Raw genomic sequence first — 21009 nt, forward strand, 5'->3', positions numbered from 1 at the left:
ACTATTTCCTGAGCCATTCTTGCTGAACAATTCCCTGGCTTAGCCTTCCATGTCACTGTTGCTCTATCTGAAGTTTTGCAGCAGTAAGGAGCCCTAGTCAGAGGCTCGTATCTCTGGGGACACGAGGGGCTTATGTGCCAGGCCCTATACAAACACCCGCGACGTTCCTCTGTGTTTATCCGGCTTTAGGTTGACGCAGGGCAGCACGGAAACTTGGGGGGAACAAAGTTCTTGTGGTGGCAACCTGCTGTGGAGCACCTGAATGGACACACGTTTCTTGTAGCTGCAACGCTTGTTTTTACTCAGGACAAAGAGATTATGGACATCTATATAATGCCTATAAATAAATGATATATGGATGTGTATAACAGATAGTGCCTATTTGATTAACCATTCATATTAAGGGGTAAGTATCTATTTGCGGCTGAGGTAACAGGTGGCTTAGAGGCACAAAATCCCTTCCTTAATTTATTGAAAAGCCTTCTTTTCATGGCAGCAGACAAACAGGAATCCTAATAGGAACTACATTCTTCTCAAAAAAAGAGATATGTCTGTGTTCTCCCCCTCCCCCTTTACAGTAATCCTCCTTTCACACCTAACATGATTTCAGCATTCTGTATCGCTCTTTCCATACATACGCACAGCCAAAGACAAGGATCATGAAGCCCAGAATATCATGTATCAACCTTTGGGAACAGGTGGACTGTGACTTAGGGGCACAGAGCTCTTGTTAAGGTGTTTTTTTGTGTCAAAGTAGCTTAGCACAACAGTTCTATTACCTACTGTGTTTAAACCACCTGTCTGCAAGGGGTTACACTGCCCCGAGATCCGCAGTTTACTAGAGGGAACAGCTGACTTACGGTGTCTGTAATCTTTGTGAATTAAAACACAAAACAACAAAAACCAGGCCAAGCTCTTTTCTTTTTACTGGGCCTCAGCAGAATTATTTATCTGTTGAGTTTTCAAACTTTGAAGCCCCTTGTAATACACTTCTGCCATTTATCACCTGTTCAGGATTTAACAGCTCTTCACAGTTATCCAACCAGAAATGTTTTACACAGCCAGGGTCTTCTAAATCATTTGAGAACTGTATGTACTAATGTAATTGTCAACAAGTACCAAGCTCCCACAGGCACATTAAACCATCTTTTACTCACATAAGCATTCAGTTGAAAAGAAGACCAGTGCCTGTAGAAATATAGTAAAGTTTTAATAGATGTGCCTTTTCCCTTTCTCTTAATTTTACATCCTTTCAATTTGCTTTTTGCTTTCCTTTTTCCACTGGAACTAGGTTGCATTATGTTACAGGTCAGGTTGTATTTGACAGCTGTTGTCAAATAAGCCTCTCCCAGGTTCTCCCTTAACATGTCTGAACGATGTTTGGTCACTGATGTTAAAAGGACACCATTCATATCCAGTAAAGACAAATATTGTCAGCCATTGTTGGAATAAGGGAGTAAAACTACTCTCTTTCAAAGGGACATGGATGTAATTGAGGCAGTCTCCACAAAAGAGGAAACTATTGTAGAGTTGCCAGGATGGCCAGTTTCTAAACTGACTGTTCCAAAAACTGAACATTGCCAATTCTCTAAGAAAGAAACAGTTGAGATTAAAGGATGCAAATTTTTCAACAAAAAAAGTATAAGGAAATAGGGGAAGGGAAGAGAAAGGAATGGAAGGGGAGAGAAAAGGAGAGGAAAGGCTATGACTGAGAAAAATTGAGCACTCTGAAAATGTCTACATCTTATCCAAGATATAGGCGTTTAAATCAGTGTATCTATGCTGCCCTTATTTCTATCTGAATGAGGCTTCTAGGATTACAGTGGTGGCTACGATGGCTGGAATTTGGCACTACAGTTTTGATCTTTAGCTTTAGTGAAGTGGCTCAGAGAATGGCTTCTTGATAAGTGGGTCAAACTAAATACAGCATAGAAGAGATACGGAAGGATAATAGGAGGGTTTTGCCCGCAGAAGTTGGTCTTTTGCAGCTTATTCACCTCAATATGTTACAGGAAAATGTTTTGCTAGTACAGGAGAGAGGCAGGGCCATTTTATAAGATGTCTGGAAGTGATTATTTTGGACAAGAATGAAATGGCCGAAGTCTGTTCTGAGCCTAGCATCATTGCACTCAATCAGGCTAATGTAGGAATTATGATGGTTCTCCTCGGTGTGGAGCCTGAGGAGAATTTAAACTTTTTTAAAGAGTCTTTTTAGACTACTACATAATGAGTTACAAATGTTTTTTAAAATTATATTTCAAGAAAAAAAGCCTTGAAGAGACTGTATTGGCTTCAATGGGAAGAGGATATAGATAAATCTCAACTGCTTGTAAAGATGCAGACTTCCTCTTAAGAACTCGTTTTGATTTGTAAAGGCAGGGGGGAACATTCATCACTTTAGTGAAATTCTATATAAGAAACTGGGCATTGTAATGAAATTCACTGCTAGTTTGTAAATATTTCCTGTTTGCAAATAATCCTGCTGGCAAAATTTGTCCTAAATGACTATTGCATACAAATAACACACACTTAACTGCAGATCCACCTGAAACTGAGAGAAACATTCAAGACAATTATCCTTGAGCAAGATTTGTTTCTTAACACTTATTTGATGTACGGGGAACTACAGCAGTCTCTCATTATTACGGGTTGTTTTCTTGCTGCAAAGTTAACCTGTAGAAATAGGAGCAGAAGTTTCACTCCCCCCAGCTTACTCGTGCAGTCCTTGTGGCAAACAAACTTTTATTAGGCATTCTTGTGAGCTTACGTTACAGCTATTCATTTCTTTGCACTACCAAAAAAAAAAAAAAAAAAAAGCAGAGAGGGAAGAAAGAGCCATGCTTGAATAGAATCCCTTTTTTAAGAAAAAAAAAAAAACACAACAGGAAGAAAAGGGCACTTGCTGTTTATCAGTAAGAACTGAAAAAAGATGTAGGTTACTGTCACAGCTGTAGATTTCATGTCGAAGTCAGAAAGTTGCGGCAAGCAAAAATAACAGTTGCTGCATGGGTAAAACGCTACACTGGGCATTTAAAACACTTCAGTATAATAACAGCTTTTGCGTAAGACTCAGTGACATCTGAGAATGTCACACGTAGCAGCATATTAAAGGTTGCAAATCTCCATGAGGTTTGTAATTGCTACGGTTCCCTTTGTCAAGGTGGCTCAATTGAGAAGTAGTGAGCATGGTGAACTGCTACTCACCACAGGGCATGTGCGGCAGGAGGCAGCTCACACTTTACATTCAAAAAAATGAACTGCAAAATCACACTTTTAAGGAAATACTGTAGACGCATCTGACTTCCAGTAACAAGCACATTTTCGCTGACATATGCACAATCAATTAATGAAAACGAGTACTTCAGATCGTGGGGAAAACACAGAGTGGAACGTTTTACTCTCTGGGACAATCCTGCTCGCAAACATACATGCTTTAAATATGTAGGTTTTTTCTGTGAGCACAGTACCAAGAAATATCCTAACCGTGTCCATCATGTCTTGAAATGCCTGCGATTTACGTAGGGTCTAGTTTTGTATCACCACTCTACTTGGGCAGCAAAACAGGCTCAAACACACAAAGGTCTCAAGGTCCTTGACTCCACTGATTTCTTGGCTTTCTCCTCACACAGTCCCACACATTTCAAAATGATGCCCCCAAGGAGTAAAAATACCATCACACATCTTGGCAGAACCAGAGCCAAAGTGAATAAGGAGAGAGAGTTGTGTTAGATCCAAAAATCTGTGAGCATCTGGTTTTATTACAAATTTATTATGAGGCTGATAGAGGTCACTGCTTTTGTCAGAGCCGACTGCTTAGCCATTATTTCAACCTTTTGCACCTGTTTTAATGTCTGTCTTGAAATGTATAAAGATATTTATTTCTCTTTCCTCTAAAGCAGACTGCCAGAGCCAGGAACACTTTACTGCGTGCACAAGTGATCTGTTCCAAGGTTGGCTGCAGCTGCTCCGTGCAGCTTGATGGAAAGGTACAGGGGGGCTGGAAATGGCACAGCTTTGTGATAATGCCACGGAGCACGGGCAGAAATGTGCACACCACAGCACGCGGTATCCGCAGGTAAAAAGGCCAACTGCCCAGTAAAAAAAACCCTGTCCCCTCCTTTTTGGAAACCCAAGCATAGTCGGATCTAGGCTGACGCTCCTGAGGATTTGTTGCAGTTCAAGCTATGAGAACACAGCTCTCAGAGAAGCAGTAGTTAGTGTTCTCCCTGACTCTCCAGTCTCTTTAGAAATACTCAAATATGTTACTTAATAGCTTTTTATATAAAGCTTCACACATTGCTTTGTTGACTTCTGCAGATACGAAGGTTAAATTATTGGTATAATACACTTTTAAATGTCTACTTACACAGCCAAAACCCTTCTTTCTCTCTCCCTCTAGAATAATGTATCATTTCCTTATCGATGCCTCCCTTTCAGAAATGTGCCACTTTCTTCACGCCTTGCCAAACTACTGCTTTTTCCTTTTTTCCTTTTCTGCTTGTAAGTGGAAGCTGCTGCGTGCAATGATTAACAACTGTGTCTGGAATATATCTACAGCTTTTATATATATCGCATTTCTGTCTGGGCCCTGATTCTGCAGACCTTTGTGCTTAACTTCACACAGCATGAATTTGTGACTTTCATTCTCACTTTAAAATGTATAACAAAAATCAAATTAGCACTTGAGTAACTCATTGCTTTCTTGAATGTATGTGTTACCAAGCTGCATAGAAATATTTAAACAACATTTAAACAACAAGCTATTTAAACAACCTGCTAACTTAACTGCATTCTGATTTCCTTACACTCACATGAAGTAAAACTTTAAAAAATTATACATCCATAAAAACGTGTTTGTAATTTAATCCTTCTGACACACACTACATGAATGATAATTTAAATGAGCCATACTTCCAAGACAACTTTCAGATCTCAGTGATATCCAAAGTGAGTGAAATCAATACTTTGGATGCAGTAATGTGCTCCTCACTCATGAGGAATGAGCACTGTTGGCAGGAAACTATGCTTAATATGACTAAACAAGTCACACCTAGATTTGTATTCAGCAATTTCCTGCACAACTCAAAAAAGAGAAATGGAAAGATGTGGTGGTTGAGATGCTGGTTTAAGACCAGCCAAATACCATCTGCAACAGCCATACTTCTGAAAGAGATTACCAGTACTCCCAGAGAGTTCCTCTTGTTTGATCAAATGGCTATAACAAATCTTTATCTTACAATACTTGTAAAGTTCCATTAAAGGTGAAGATGATTCTTTCTCTGTATTAACAATACTAAATTTGCCCCAGATTCTTAGGCTAATTCTGCTAACAGGGTACTAAAATTTCTTTTTCTTATCTACTAATTTAAAAACCATTAGCTCTTTTCACATTCACTGATTAAAATAGAGTAGGATGTAGCAAGTGTGCAATTTTGTACTAAATTAAGGAAGAGACTCATGTTTAATATTTTAAATTTTTACTACAGAAACCTACAAAGCAGCAGATAATTCCCGTTTTCTAATTTATCATGTTTAAACGTTTTTGCATTGCTTCAAACTAAGAAGTAGACACAGATCATGGTCTCCTGTGTTTGAACTTGCACTTGAATACTTGAGTACTGTAAGGACTTGTACAGTGTCTAATGAAGGGTGTGAAGAGAAAGTGGCATAGTCCGTTGCTGAGCACAGGTAACATACATTCTCTTACATGGTTGTTGCCTCCATTAGGCAGAGAGAAAGTATCACAGAATCACAGAATGGTTTGGGTTGGAAGGGACCTCAAAGATCATCTAGTTCCAACCCCCCTGCCATGGGCAGGGACACCCTCCACTACACCAGCTTGCTCAAAGCCTCATCCAACCTGGCCTTGAACACTGCCAGGGATGGGGCAGCCACAACTTCTCTGGGCAACCTGTTCCAGTGCCTCACCACCCTCATCGTAAAAAATTTCTTCCTTATATCCAACCTAAATCTATCCTCCTTCAGTTTAGAACTGTTGCCCCTTGTCCTGTCACTACAGGCCCTGGTAAAATCTTTCTCCATCTTTCTTATAAGCCCCCTTCATACATTGAAAGACTGCAATAAGGTCCCCTCGGAGCCTTCTCTTCTCCAGGCTGAACAACCTCAACTCTCTCAGCCTTTCTGCATAGAAGAGATGTTTCAGCCCTTTTCCACATTAAGATACATTCTATACAAAAGCTTTACTTCACTTCCCTATATTCCTGAGTTCTTACAGTGGTTTGGTCTGGGAATTAAATTATCTGGTAGCCTACATTAGTCCTCTGAATAGTCATTCAGTTTTTAAAAAATTACTTGCTTATACAGAAGAAATTATAAACTTGGTATGAAAGACTGCATGTGCCATGCACTGGTAAATTTAAGAGATGATAACCACAAAGAGCTGGCTGATTATATTTTTAGTAATTCTCCTAACCTGACAATAAACATGAGCGCATTATTAGAATGATGTATTGCATCAATGTAGACAGTGGATGTAAACTCTGACATTTATGCCCAACAGAAAATTAATTCTTCATGTTTATACCTTTCTTAAAGAACAATATTCATTGCCATCATCTTGCTAGGCATCTCAGATGTAACATACAGAAGATGTTTACATATATATAGAGAGAGCATAGATAGTTATGCATACAGTTATATTTACTCTCTATATGTATTTCAAAAATTATTTCTCTATGCATGAAATAATGGTTTTACAAAGACAGCTATCTATGAAGTAATAAACTGGTATGTATCCTTTGTGTTTCTTTTTCTTGTTATTAAATTTCTCTTTATTCAGATTCTTTCCACCATTCTCCTTCGTCCGTCATGTTCCTCAGAGGTCAGTACTGGGGCCTGTGTTGTTTAACATCTTTGTCAGTGACATGGACAGTGGGATCGAGTGCACCCTCAGCAAGTTTGCAGGTGACCCCAAGCTGTGTGGTGTTGTGGACATGCTGGAGGGAAGGGATGCCATCCAGAGGGACCTGGACAGGCTGGAGAGATGGGCCTGTGAGAACCTCATGAAGTTCAACAAGGCCAAGTGCAAGGTCCTGCACATGAGTCGGGGCAATCCCATGCACAAGTACAGGCTGGGCGGAGAATGGATTGAGAGCAGCCCTGAGGAAAAGGACTTGGGAGTGCTGGTTGATGAGAAGCTCAACATGAGCCGGCAATGTGTGCTGGCAGCCCAGAAAGCCAACCGTATCCTGGGCTGCATCAAAAGGAGCGTGGCCAGCAGGTCGAGGGAGGTGATTCTCCCCCTCTACTCTGCTCTCATGAGACCCCACCTGGAATACTGTGTTCAGCTCTGGAGTCCCCAACACAAGAAGGACATGGAACTGCTAGAGCAAGTCCAGAGGAGGTCCACGAAGATGATCCGAGGGCTGGAGCACCTCTGCTATGAAGACAGGCTGAGAGAGTTGGGGCTGTTCAGCCTGGAGAAGAGAAGGCTCCGAGGTGATCTTATAGCAGCCTTCCAGTACCTAAAGGGGGCCTACAGGAAAGCTGGAGAGGGACTTTTTACAAGGGCATGTAGTGATAGGACATGGGGCAATGGCTTTGAACTGAAAGAGGGGAGATTTCAATTGGATATAAGGAAGAAATTCTTCACTCAGAAGGTGGTAAGGCACTGGAACAGGTTGCCCAGAGAAGCTGTGGCTGCCCCATCCCTGGCAGTGTTCAAGGCCAGGTTGGATGAGGCTTTGGGCAACCTGGTGTAGTGGAGGGTGTCCCTGCCCATGGCAGGGGGGTTTGAATTAGATGATCGTTAAGGTCCCTTCCAGCCCAAACCATTCTATGATTCCATGATTCTATGTTCCCCCAATTTTCTTTTAGTCTGACATTTCCTTTAATTTTGGGGGTTTATTTTTGTTCCTATCTTCTACTGTAGAAGGCCTGGAGAATTGTGTCTGCTTCTCCTCACCATCTGCAGCTGGGTGTTATGGCTATAATCACCTCAAAACATGTACCACAATGGCCTGACACATCTTCACCTGCCTTTCCAACTTTTATCAGCTTAGTTGGGAAGCCATGACTTCTCTTCCTGGTCTAGATATTTATTTTTCCTGAGCTAATGACCTGCGTTAAAAGTCAAATTGGTTACTGGCATTTTGCGGTTCTCCATGAAAAAAAAAAAAAAGAGTACTTACAGTTTTACTCCAGGTGAGACCTGTGGTATGATGCTCTTTGATATAAGCTTGAAGTTCAGACCAGATGTTCAGGTATGACTTCACCCAATCAACATGGCGTGTATCACTGTAAAAAACAGAGACAATATTTATATGTGTGAATGTTTGTACTTTAAACCAGAAAGCATTGCTACTCTTGCTTAAAGCAGCAGGTAAAACCTAATATCTGCCTTAAAGCCATGGACAAACCAGTTAGCAGGCAGCCAGCCAGCCCAGTGCTGAAAATACTGAGGCCTAGGACACTGGAAAGCTTTTAGATCCTTCCAAAGGACAAACAGGGCAAATGATGTTTCTAGCGCAGTGTGCTTCCTGCTGGAAGCGTGTATCATCATCCTGTTCAAGCTCAAAGTCAATGGAAGAAGCACTAAAGGTATATGGAGCTGTGCAGTGGCTATCCAGACTCGGAAAATTAAATATCTGTGGGTTCTGTAAGATATTCTACCTTCCAAGTTCAAATGTAGCCACGGTAACACTGGATCATGTTATAGTCATCAGACTCAAATATTTATACATCAAGAATTTTTGAAGTTCAAGTCACAAGTTGGCTCTGGAATCATTATTTGGAAGGCTTAGTTCTTACGAAAACAAGAAATATGTAGAGAGAGAGAAACTGCTTGTAAGATGGTTACACTCAGAGAGTAGTGGTCAACGGCTCGATGTCCAAGTGGAGACCGGTCACGAGTGGCGTCCCTCAGGGGTCCATGTTGGGCCCGGCCCTCTTCAACATATTTGTCGGTGACGTGGACAGTGGCATGGAGTGCACCCTCAGCAAGTTCACTGATGACACCAAGCTGTGTGGTGCCGTCGACACGCTGGAAGGGAGGGATGCCATCCAGAGGGACCTCGACAGGCTGGAGAGGTGGGCCCGTACCAACCTCATGAAGTTTAACCAGGCCAAGTGCAAGGTCCTACATCTGGGTCATGGCAATCCCAGGCACAAATACAGACTGGACGGAGAATGGATCGAGAGCAGCCCTGAGGAGAAGGACTTGGGAGTACTGGTGGACGAGAAGCTCAATATGAGCCGGCAATGTGCTCTTGCGGCCCAGAAGGCCAACCGCGTCCTGGGCTGCATCAAGAGGAGCGTGGCCAGCAGGTCGAGGGAGGTGATTCTCCCCCTCTACTCTGCCCTCGTGAGACCTCACTTGGAGTATTGCGTCCGGTTCTGGAGTCCCCAACATAAGAAGGACATGGACCAGTTGGAGAGGGTCCAGAGGAGGGCCACGAAGATGATAAGAGGGCTGGAGCACCTTTCCTATGAGGACAGGCTGAAAGAGTTGGGGCTGTTCAGCCTGGAGAAGAGGAGGCTCCGGGGTGACCTTATAGCGGTCTTCCAGTACCTCAAGGGGGCCTACAAGAAAGATGGGGAGAGGCTGTTCAGGAGGGCCTGTTGTGATAGGACAAGGGGTAATGGTTTTAAAATAGAGGGAGGTAGATTCAGGTTGGATATTAGGAAAAAATTTTTTACCATGAGAGTTGTAGAACACTGGAACAGGTTGCCCAGAGAGGTGGTGGATGCTCCATCCCTGGAGACGTTCAAGGCCCGATTGGATGAGGCCCTGAGCAACCTGATCTAGTTGGAGATATCCCTGTTCCTTGCAGGGGGGTTGGACTAGATGACCTTTGAAGGTCCCTTCCAGCCCTAACGATTCTATGATTCTATGGAGTCCTTACGAAAATCCAGAAAAGAATGATTACTGAATAGGCTGTGGACTGGATGCTCACAAGGATTTGGGTGTCTATCTCCTGTTTACTTCCTTTGGAGTTTGATGCTTAATACTGCTGAGGATCTGGGTCAACAGGTTTAATCCCAAGCCTACTGAAGTCAAGAGAGAGCCTTCCACTACTTTGGAAGACACTGTGATCTGATTCAGTGGAAAACAGGAAAAGAATTCCTTATTGGGGGAAGAGCTAAACACCTAACTAATGTACCCTCTCTATACTGTTATGTGAGACATTTTCTTCTCCAGGATAAGTACTTCTAAAGCTACACTGTAAAAGTCTTCAGTTACCCCAGTAGGTACCTGCAGTAGGTAAACTAAGGCTTCAGGAATAATACATACTGTACATATAATATAACGTATAGTACATAATACATATTTATACACAGACCATAAATAGAAATATATACAGCAAGTTTTTATATATGTAAATTTTCCACATTAAAGAGGAAAAAATCAACTGCAAATACTGTTCTTCACTGGGATATAAAAATCAAGAGCCCAAACCTGGCCTCCAGGAAGTACCAAATCAATAGCATTTATACACAACTTTTTTAAGAGGGCATAGGAAGGACCTATTTTTTTTTCTTTCCCTGTCAGCTCACAGATCTCATTCATGGAGCTTTTCTCTGAATTCCTTGTGCTCTTTAAGAACAATGCAGTGGTACAGAAAAAATCCATTTGGGAGCTATGGAATTAGCTGCTCAGTTGTATACACCTACCACCTAAATGCACATTTTCAAGCAAAGAGCGAGAACGGTAACAGTATGAGTGCACAAGTGAGACAAGGATGCATAGCAGCTCGCTAGCCACATGCTGATACGTAAATATGTATTTGCATATAAGCTTATGATGCTGGAATGCCAGAAAATTAAATATAATCTTACAATCCGCAGAGCGAAAACCAGCGCTCCTAGTGCTGCTGCCATTCTCACTGTGACACGCTGCAGGTCAAAGGTGAGGAGGCAAAAATACACTACTGCAAGCAGATTTTATCAAATGCTTTTCCATTTACAAAATGCTTTCTGTGATGGCATTGTCAACTCTATTGCTATGCTTAACGCTCTGTTCTCTGGCTAGTAGATACTGGGACTTGGCAACATACCTGTGCTTGTAGTCCTTTAATACCCTGTTAGTATAAAAGGTTGCAGCATCATTCATCTCCTTGACATAAGGACCTGGTTTAGGAGACTAGGACCATCAACCCATGGTAGCAGGAAACAACAGGAGGAGAAAGGAAGTAAAACATTAGTCAGACACCTTCCCTGATGTATTAGGTCTATTACAAAACACTTTCTTGGGTGACTGCAGAACTATGCAGATGAGACTGCAGAGTTCTGCAAGATTCGGAGCTATTCTGGGCCACACCATCCAGAAGCACATTTACAGCCCTCCCTGTGTGTCACTCACCACTGCTATCCACCCAAGGGCAGGTATGCTTTCACTGACGGCTGAGAGGTGGTTGAACATTTTACTTCCTCTGTTCCTTTCTCTGAAGTTCTGGATTTCCTGAATCTTCTCTGATATTGGCTTGAGAAGCATTTCCACCTCATTCTGAAAAAAAAAAAAAAAAAAGAAAAAAAGATGACACTGCTGTTACAATGGGTGGTCCAAAAACAGTGGTTTACCACTGTCCTCCCTGCCCATTGATTGAACATAACAGTTGGAAAGAAAGGTCAGCATATTCTCTTCATTAAAGTAACAATTTAATTACCTTCCTTTGGTTGCAGCGGCAAAATGCACAGACATTAAGTATTAATAATGTGTTACAGCAGAAACTGTTCTCAGCATTTTTACATGCTGCCCAGGTTAAGATCCATAGCGACCCCACAGCTCAGAGTTAGCAGAATGCTTGTGTTTTTCACCTGATATCCCTAGAACTTTTTGAGAGCCTTTACACTGGCTTGAGTTTTTCAAGTTACTGACCAAGTTGTTCTTTCTATAAGAAACACAAACTACTTGTTAGGTTAGTGGCCTCTTATCATCTGGCAACAAGACTGAGAAAGTAATACACTGAAGGCAATATCAATTTTAGCTTTCCCTATTGCTAAGTTTTAATGTTTTTATTTCCTTTGGCTGCAAGTAATGTGGGAGGATTTCATGGGAAACATACTGCCTGCAAACCACGTTTTGGGGAAATTCTCCTGTGTTAATCAGAAACGAATGGTATCCAGGGGAATGATTGCTGAGCGGAAGGAATAGTGTCTGAGCGAAGAGAAAAGCAGAATGAATGCAGAAGCTACCCAAGCTCTTTCCTGTGCGAAGTGAATGCTAATCACACTGGCCCAGTGTCTCAGAAAAACTAATTTAGAGCACTAACTTACTGGGAAAAAAAATCTCCCACTCAGAACCAGCACATTGAGGGACAAGGAGTCATTAGTTTACAAGCAAAACAACTGCTGTACCTTGCAACTCTATGCAACGCTTCTATAAAACCCGTCCAATTCTTTATTGCAAAAGTATGCCTGCAGAACCCACACTGTGTCCCACCAAAGAGAGAGCACCATTCTTATTTTCCCTAGCAATTCAGTCGGAAGTCCCTCAGGCTGTGGCAGAACTCTACTTCTTCTCATCTTTTCTCAGGACTACTTGTTGAACGGAGTTCAGTGCTTGCTGGAGACAACTAATCCTCATATTCTTGAGGACTAATGCTGTCATGACACACACACAACGATGTGTGCACATGTGCTACTTGATCTCTGCCATCAGTAATGTATTTCTTTTTGCCCTTCTGCCAGACCTCAGATTTTCAGAATTTAGTGTCACCTTAAAATAAGCATATTTGCAATGGATCAACAGAGGTCAAGAGACACTCCCAAAAAACAGGACAAAAAGAGGTTCTGGATTTTTAAAAGGATTTTGATCCAACTATGGAGGCTTAGTATTTTAGCGGTGATGTAATTTGGAGAAAGGCCTATGCATCTGAAATGCACAGGGATATTTGGTCTTCTACAACGAAGTGAGTGGGAAGAAAACAAATATTTACAGTATTACTAAGAGATGAAAAGATTTTTTGTTGATGGCTTAATGACCAGCATAAATCATTAAGTCTGAAAAAGCCCTGAAACCTCCATGATTTGTAGTACTTAAAAACTGATTTTGTTGCCATAACATGATAAAGTCTGCAGGAATTCTTCTTTCTAATTTTTGCTTGTTTACAACATGCTGCAGCTGGTTAGTTCTTTCTTATTTTGCAGGGAAATCTTTCAAGTGTGACAGTAGTTAACAAAACTGAAATTTAAGAAAGTGCTTGTTCTGCTTTGATATTATGCCAGTTTTCCTCCCATAAAGTCTAAGGGATATTTACAGTCCTTAGCTTACTGTGAATCTTCATGGCCCAGTTCCAGCCAAAGAGAATATCAGGGCTAAAAATACAGCTCCACAGATGCCTGGTACATCTAGACAGCACTGGGAGGCAGCACGTTTCTGTGGATCGGGTGCAGAAGTGGGAGTCCATAAATGGGGGTTCTCTTTGCAGCTCTCCCACCGAATTATCATCAGGTTTTAGGAAAGCTGTGTTACCTTTCTGTGCTTCAACTTCCTATGTATGAAATGATGTTACTACAGCTTTTTATTCTGTAGAACGCTTTGATATCTACAGATAAGAAGGCAAAATTAGGGCCTAACATTTTCCTGAACGGTACCCAAAGACCCACGCCGCCTCCTCCTCCTCCTCAAAAAACTCCCAACCACTTTTGTAAAGAGTTTTCTGTCAGTGGTACTGACACTCGGAACACAGGACTTAACCTGTCCGGTGAATCAACTGTTTATAAAAATGTAATGGATTTATGTAATTTCACAGAAAAAGCGCCCTGTGGGTGTTTTAAAGGCGAAATATATATTGCTAAGGAAAGTAGCTCGAAGTAATAGTTCACTTGGCACTGCAGTGACACCAGAAAGAGCCACAAAGGGCTTAAGGCTCTGCTCATCTCTGTCCCACAAGACATGCTGGGAGAGCAGTACAGGCTGCCTTCCCTTCCCTTCCCTTCCCTGCGTGCTTCTCCTGGCCGGCTGCGCCAACGCCTGGTGTGTCTGCGCAAGCTTCTGGTGATCCACGTTTCTCTGTAAGGGTTGGGCACGAAGGAATACAGGCCTGCAAGGAATCACTATTTGAGTCCCGTCTCCCCACAGTTCTAAATTTTCAGTTAGTGATTAAACTGCTGATGAATTATAGTGTATATGGCATACAGGTACAGGAAGGCTCATTAATTCTGGCAGTAATCAGGCTTGTTTGGCTCTACAATGCAGAACCAGTTGTGCTGAGGGTTCTAGAAGAATAATCTCTTTATTGCAATGAATATTAAAACAGCTGGTTGTTAATAAAATGATTGTCTATACTGTATCTCTAAGAAAAAATTAATTCAAGGAGATGAATCAGAGCTGTTGGAAAAATCTTCAGCATGCCTTTGGCATGTGCTAGATAATATTTCTTGTCATTTAAGACACAGCACAGTTGTTTAACAGAAATTTAAGGGTCTTTGTATAAACACCATTCCTATTATAATATCAGTTTTGCTGAAATATTCAAAAACGCAACAGTGGCACAACTTAGACATATCAGAAGTAATTCCCAGTATGCTTTTGTCCTTTTTAAATAATTATTGAAAGCAGACGGACTTTAAAAATATTAATACCTAAACAACCAGCCCCCTTTGATCCATCTCTTCTAGTTCTTATTAGAAAATCAAGAGTAGTATGACTACTGCAGTGATTAGCCAAAACACTCCAAAAAAGTTAGAACATGCAACAAGATTGGGCTGAGACTGTTAAGTCTCTGAAGCCAAACCCTCATAAAATGGCCTGGCATACTGGTATTCCAACAGACTGCACTAAGCAGACTTTCTTCTCCGTCACGTTTTTGTAACAGCCACCTGGGAAGTTCCCTGTATGACAGATCTGACAGCACTAGGGCACACGGATTTAATTCAGGAGAACAGCCGAACTTTTGGGGTTTGTGACTTTTGTGATTTGCCTGTGAAGTTACACTAAACTCAGTGGCTTGCTGAACTTCAGCTGCTTGAGCCAGTGATGACTTGAAAATCTCAGCTTTTATTTGAGAAAACAGGTATTTTCTCAGGACTGTTCTTGTCCGGAAACCTGCCAGCACAAATCACAAAGGCGCAAAACCCAGCAGATAAATAAAAACACAGTTTTAAAAGACTTTATGTATTTTTAAGCTAATCTTACATGATTTTGAGGGGTGAGATTGTTTACTGAAGAATTTTTAAGTTGATGGATGGCAACACAATTCAGATCTCACTATTATATTGTTTAAATCAACCTGACCTATTACAAAAAAACATGGCAAGGGAACAAATACCCTTTTAAGTTATGGTGACTGAGGGGGTGGCAACCTTTGGTGTCGGAGCAGTAAAAGAAAGCTGAGAGCATTTGGGATCAGCAGCCCCTTCATTTTACTCAGCTACCACCAGAACAGCATGACTGCAACCTTTATTCCCTGGCCTACAGTTCCATTACTTTCTTCGGTCAGTTCAAAATCTCCATCGTACTTACATTGGATTTTTCACAGTCAAGTAAGAAACATGGAGCTGATTGGAATCAGCTGTCTTTGTATATGTTGGCAAGTAGTGCAGCCTAATAGGAATAGTTCTGTAGAGCAAAAAACAGTTGGTGCTGAGGACCTGACATTCACACTATACACGTTTGGTGGGGGGGGGCTACTTTGGACTAGCTGTAAATAGTGGTTTAGGTGCTGTCTGGGAATGTATCTTCCATTTAACTGCATCGGAAAGATACCCATTTTGTACACCCTAAGACCGCTCTACAGGAAAAACATAGTCCCACTGTGAACTAAAACACTAACGTAGACACAGCCAATATCTCTGCAGACAGCCTAGTACAGTCCCGTCCCACATTTTGTACTTTCAAGGGATGAAAGATGTCATGGACAGCACCCACCACACTCAGTGCTACTAGTCTAAAAGGTGAGCATCTGCTCTCAAGCCGAGACTTGAGTCTCTCTATTGTAAACGAAGAAAGAGATGTCCCTGAGGAATTCTTTCCACCTATTAATAGATGTTAGAAGACTATATATTAGAAGACATTAATAGATGTGAAGACTGCACTCTAGAGGTGCTGCCATTTATTGTGAAGAGAGCCTAGAAAGTCACCTTACACTACATGCCTACCGTGACAGCTGATGAGCAGAGTCCCATCCTGTGTCTATAGGAATAAGATACTGGTAGCTTCAGGGATCGCCAGTGAGATGCCTTTCTGTTATGGGTGGCTATGATTTTAGAACTAAAATAGTTTTAGATTAATTGTACTTTCCCCTATTTTGCATTTTGTAAAAGGCAGTCTGTAAAGAAGACTTTAAAATTGAAATTAGTCCTTTTTTTGTATATATGTGGTTTAAGAAAGGCCTGTCTTTGTTGTAGCTATATATCAACAGTCTGAATGGAATCAGTGTTCAGATTAGGCTGAGGAATAACCTCTTTCTTTAAGTATATAGAATTACTTTTTTTTCCCCCAGAGGTGAATCTAAGCTAGTTGGCAACTTTGAGCCTCCCAATGCTGCTTCCAGATACCTCAAATGCTTACTTTTTTTTTTCTTTTCCATGGTGAAATACTACCAGCTTTTGTTGGTGGCTATCAAACTGTTATGGCACTGCCTATCTCCATCTCTCCTTGCAGAAAGTGTTTCATATTTGGTACCACAGTTTCACTCTTAAAATTGCAGTGTAACGTACTGCACCATATTCCAATGCTTTCTCTGTAAGCATTTTCTGATTGGCAGTAGAGACCATCAGTGGGATCTCTCTGTGTGATCACTACATTCCTGTCCCTCTAGTATTCTGGTATTTTCAGGGTTCAAAGGTTTTCTGCTAACTAACTACAGAGGGACATTAATTTATTCTGGTCTCGTTTTCTTAGATTGTAAAACTTCGACATAGTGGTGTAACAAGTGTTTTGATTTGTTTGTCGATAGGACAGGTTTTGCCACTTCAACTCACTGCTGTGCAACAGCAGGACTATGACACAGAGAGACAAATCTACAGAAATGTCTGGTCAGCTTCATCAGCACAGAAGCTTAGACACATTTGTGTGCTTCCAAAGTGACTTAATTGGTATTTGGCTTTTATTCCTCTTAGGATAGCACGTAAACTGTCAATCTAACAGTCAATATTAGCTGTAGCAATTTTGTGCTTTGTGGGAAAAAAACAGGGAAGACCAAACCACAACCCCAGATGACAAATTACTAGTTTGGTCATTTGTGGGTTTATTTTGAAATGTGAACTCGGAGGGAGGGCAAATGGAGAGGAACGGGAAGACGAATAGCTTCTAACCAGTGGAGAAATCCAGGGCCTGATGCGAACGGCGTGCACCAGTTTACAGCAACGCAGAATCGCACCCAACGCTTTTGGCCAGGACCTTGGCTGGTTTTTAAATGGACTTGAACACTCTATATATTGTTTTCCTGACCACTACAGCTCTCCATGAGCAGTATATTCAACAAGGAAGGGTCCTCCTGCTTTAGGCACACAGGCAACATCCCACACCTAATCAACACGAATGATTACACTAATGAAATGTTTTCTACCTTTTGGTTTACTACTTCTCAATCTTTGCTGCTGTGACCATAGTCCATGTCAGTGGGACTGAGGGCACTCCAGGTAGCAAAGTTCTGTCAGAAAATGGCATTCTGTTGAGCCACAATTGTTTTGTTCACAACATGTGAGATCTGACAAGTCTTTGCTAAGGCCAATTAGGTTTCGCATGGGGTATGTCCCAGGACAAGAATGTTAGATGGTGCAGGCTTCCAGCCTTGGACATTCATGAGTTTCACCTGAGATCACCAGATCACCAGAGACAAACTATAAGACTGCCAGGTTCACGAAGCAGTCCTGGAGTCTGTGTAACTTTCAGAATTCAAAAGTCATTGGTGTGGTCTGATTTAGACCAAAGTAAAATTAGAAAAAATTGAAAAAACCCATGAACCAAAAAGCCTTGCTTTTCAGTCAGCTGTATCTCCAGTATTTTCCCTTTTAGACAATCACGCACAGTCCAGAAATCCTGAGAAACAATTGGGCAGCACAGAGAAAGGAGTGTACTGGTTTGGATTTGTGTTTAGCAGAGATAAAGAATATCATACTTAATGGGAAAGGGAGCGTCCTATCAGCATAGCTCTGTGGGATCTCACATGGCGCAATTTGGATATGAACTCTGGTCCAGGGACTGAAAACTAGCCTGGTGATTTTGGGACATTATTTTAGGACACAGCAGAATTCCCATAAGAGTCTGTAGGATCCCCAGAATTGCTTAGCAGGTATGTCAGACAAGGAGCTAGACAAGATACGGAGTATCATCTTCAATACTATCTTCCTTTTGGGATGATGCTGTTCTGGAGTAAACAAGTGCAAGGAGCCTTTGCTTACTGGACCCTGATTCTTGCACAGAACGTGAACTGCTGGAGAGTCTGTGCCTGGTGGTGTTGATGTGAGCCAGTCTAGAGGTATGCGATAATGTGCATCTCTGGCTCTATTTCTCTTCTGTGGAGATGTAGCACTGATCATGGCCCTTCTGTATTCCCTGGATCCCTGGGTGTCCCTGGGTCTCAGAGCTGAATCGTCTCAAATGCATCCATCTTTTCAGTGCAGGGGCGATTGACCTGGGAGTTTTGGCAAACAGAAGTGGGGAAGGAGAAGTGGTACAAAGATATCTACAGGAGTTAACCACAAGACAGACATTGAGGTGCTGCAGCGTGTCCAAAGAAGGGCAATGAAGCTGGTGAAGGGTCCAGAGCACAAGTCTTGTGAGGAGTGGCTGAGGGAACTGGGGTTGTTTAGCCTGGAGAAAAGGAGGCTGAGGGGAGACCTTAGTGCTCTCTACAACTCCCTGAAAGGAGGTTGTAGTGAGGTGGGTGTGGGTCTCTTTTCCCAAGTGGCAAGTGACAGGACAAGAGGAAATAGCCTCAAGTTGTGCCAAAGGAGGTTTAGTTTGCATATTAGGAAAAAATTCTTCACCAAAAAGGTTGTCAAGCACTGGAACAGGCTGCCCAGGGAAGTGGTTGAGTCACCATCCCTGGGGGTATTTAAAAGGCGTGTAGATGTGGTGCTTATGGACATGGTTTAGTGGTGGACTTGGCAGTGTTAGGTTAGTGGTTGGACTTTATGATCTTAAAGGTCTTTTCCAACCAAAACGATTCTGTGATCAGCAAATATCATGAGCTTGAGGCGGTTTAAACGCAGTTGAGCACCTCTGAGACAAAATTATGAGGTAACAGGTGTCAGGGGGCTACTGGGAGACTGGCAATACATTTACAATGAAGCAATAATCAACGATTAAAGTGGACCTGAAACTAAGAGTTTGCAGCAATATCCCAAAATGAGCCTGTAAACACTGTAAGGCAGCAGGCTAGCGACTGAAAACCCTCAGCTGGTCCATCACGGCGGCTGTGATCACGTGTCGCACACAGTTGTAGGCTTGCTGATAACAGAAATATGCCAACAGTTTGGCAAGATTTCAGAGAACAGGAGCGGGGGAAGGGGTTCCCTTTGGAGCTCAGGACTCTCAGACTCTGTCCATGTCACTCTTGGCACCTTCTGTAAGTTTGGGACCTGAGGACCTTAAAAGGACTGAACCAAATTCTTCCTTAAGCTATTTCTGGATACAGAGGTGCAGGTTTGCAGCAGTCAACCAAGTAGAAAGGCAGCAAAACTTGGCTCAGACTCTTTTGAGTAAGTAATAAATTCACGAGGTGAGGAGTATCCTGCTCTTCATATTTTTGGAAGACAGTAAGGGTGATCCCAGTAAGTACAAGAAAAAGTAGTCGGAAATGGAATGATATAAGCAAGCTAAGGTAATTAGCAAATCCTGCTAGGATGCAGCATAAGAAGTCCCAGGAGTCCTGTTATTGAAGTACTTTAAAAACAGAAGAGAGAAGAAAACGAGCAATCCTACACTGACAAAGAGTAGAGAACTGTAATTCTCCATCTTTGATTTCTACATAAAAATTCTGAGAATGAGTCCTTTATTCAAGGAAATTGCCATGATTCTGTTCCTACAGTAGATTTTTTTATTGACTATAAAAAAAGAAAACACTCAGGATTTGTACTCATAGCTCTAAGTCTAACTTCAAATACCGTTTCTTGGATTTCAGTATTTTTTTTTCCTTTTCTAGGAACAAAAGGGAAAGCCCTTCTTTACCTCTCACTTTCTTCCCCCTCTCTCCTCTCACCTGTGTGTAGAATCTGGATATTTAATCTAGGTATTTAATTGGAATGTTTGTCTGCACAATGTTACTAATTAAACCCATGAGCTCTGGCAGCCATATGAACTCAGCTTTTTTTTTTTTTTAATATGAAATTACGTAATCATTTATAGTCTGAACTGCATCTGCCATTTATATCTGTTTGTAGTACTTCTTACCATGACTATGCTTATCCTGCCTATGTTTATATTGATTCACAGAAAAAGTTATCTCGGTAACTAGTTCCCAAGATGGGAACAATGGATTATTAATGCCCTCAAAGCAACTCTTAAAATTGTTTGAACTCTTCAACTGAAATGAAACAACTCATAAAGAGAAGACAGTATATAAGTTACCATTCGCAAAGAATTCAGTGCAGTGACTTTGAGCAGTGATCTCATACATTAGTATTAATGATCATAAATTTAAAAAAAATTGTTAAACAGATAAAGCTGCTCAGGAACACTTTTAACTTTTTTAAATTATTATGCAATAAAATAGTAATATTTCAGTCAGAATTGTATTTGGCTTAGACTATGGGGAACAGAAAACTCAGATCCAAGCTATTTCATAATGTTTTGTGAAGGTTTATGTTAAAATTTATCTTGTGAATTGCCCAAGCAATATGTAAACGTATGTTCTCAAAACACCTTTTTAAACAACTTCTCACAGGATGTAGCAACACTCAAATTTATTTTCCCTTCTCCATCTTCTCTTTACTATCTTACATATAGTAAACAATTTATAATAGACATTTTTTTGCTTTAACATTTGAAGTTTGGCATCAGAAAATAATTTCTAGTAAGTGGATGAACTGAAGAATCCCATCTTGCTGAATGAGCCTGGATCCAGCAGCCATTAGCTGGGACATACACAAACAGGAATATCA

General features: G+C 41.4%; 1 protein-coding gene across 1 annotated transcript in view; it reads right to left on the reverse strand.

Annotated features, from left to right (window-relative positions):
- CAP2 (cyclase associated actin cytoskeleton regulatory protein 2) overlaps positions 1 to 21009 on the reverse strand; it is a 62569-nt gene that overhangs the window by 16626 nt on the left and 24934 nt on the right. The window contains exons 4-6 of the mRNA XM_086608996.1: positions 11321 to 11464; positions 11016 to 11101; positions 8151 to 8256 (exon numbers count right to left, since the gene is read on the reverse strand). Coding sequence (XP_086465122.1) covers positions 8151 to 8256; positions 11016 to 11101; positions 11321 to 11464 — 336 coding nt within the window. The remainder of the gene's footprint in view (positions 1 to 8150; positions 8257 to 11015; positions 11102 to 11320; positions 11465 to 21009) is intronic.

The sequence above is a fragment of the Tauraco erythrolophus genome, chromosome 3, assembly GCF_009769465.1.
Source record: "Tauraco erythrolophus isolate bTauEry1 chromosome 3, bTauEry1.pri, whole genome shotgun sequence".
In the NCBI taxonomy this organism is placed as follows: domain Eukaryota; kingdom Metazoa; phylum Chordata; class Aves; order Musophagiformes; family Musophagidae; genus Tauraco; species Tauraco erythrolophus.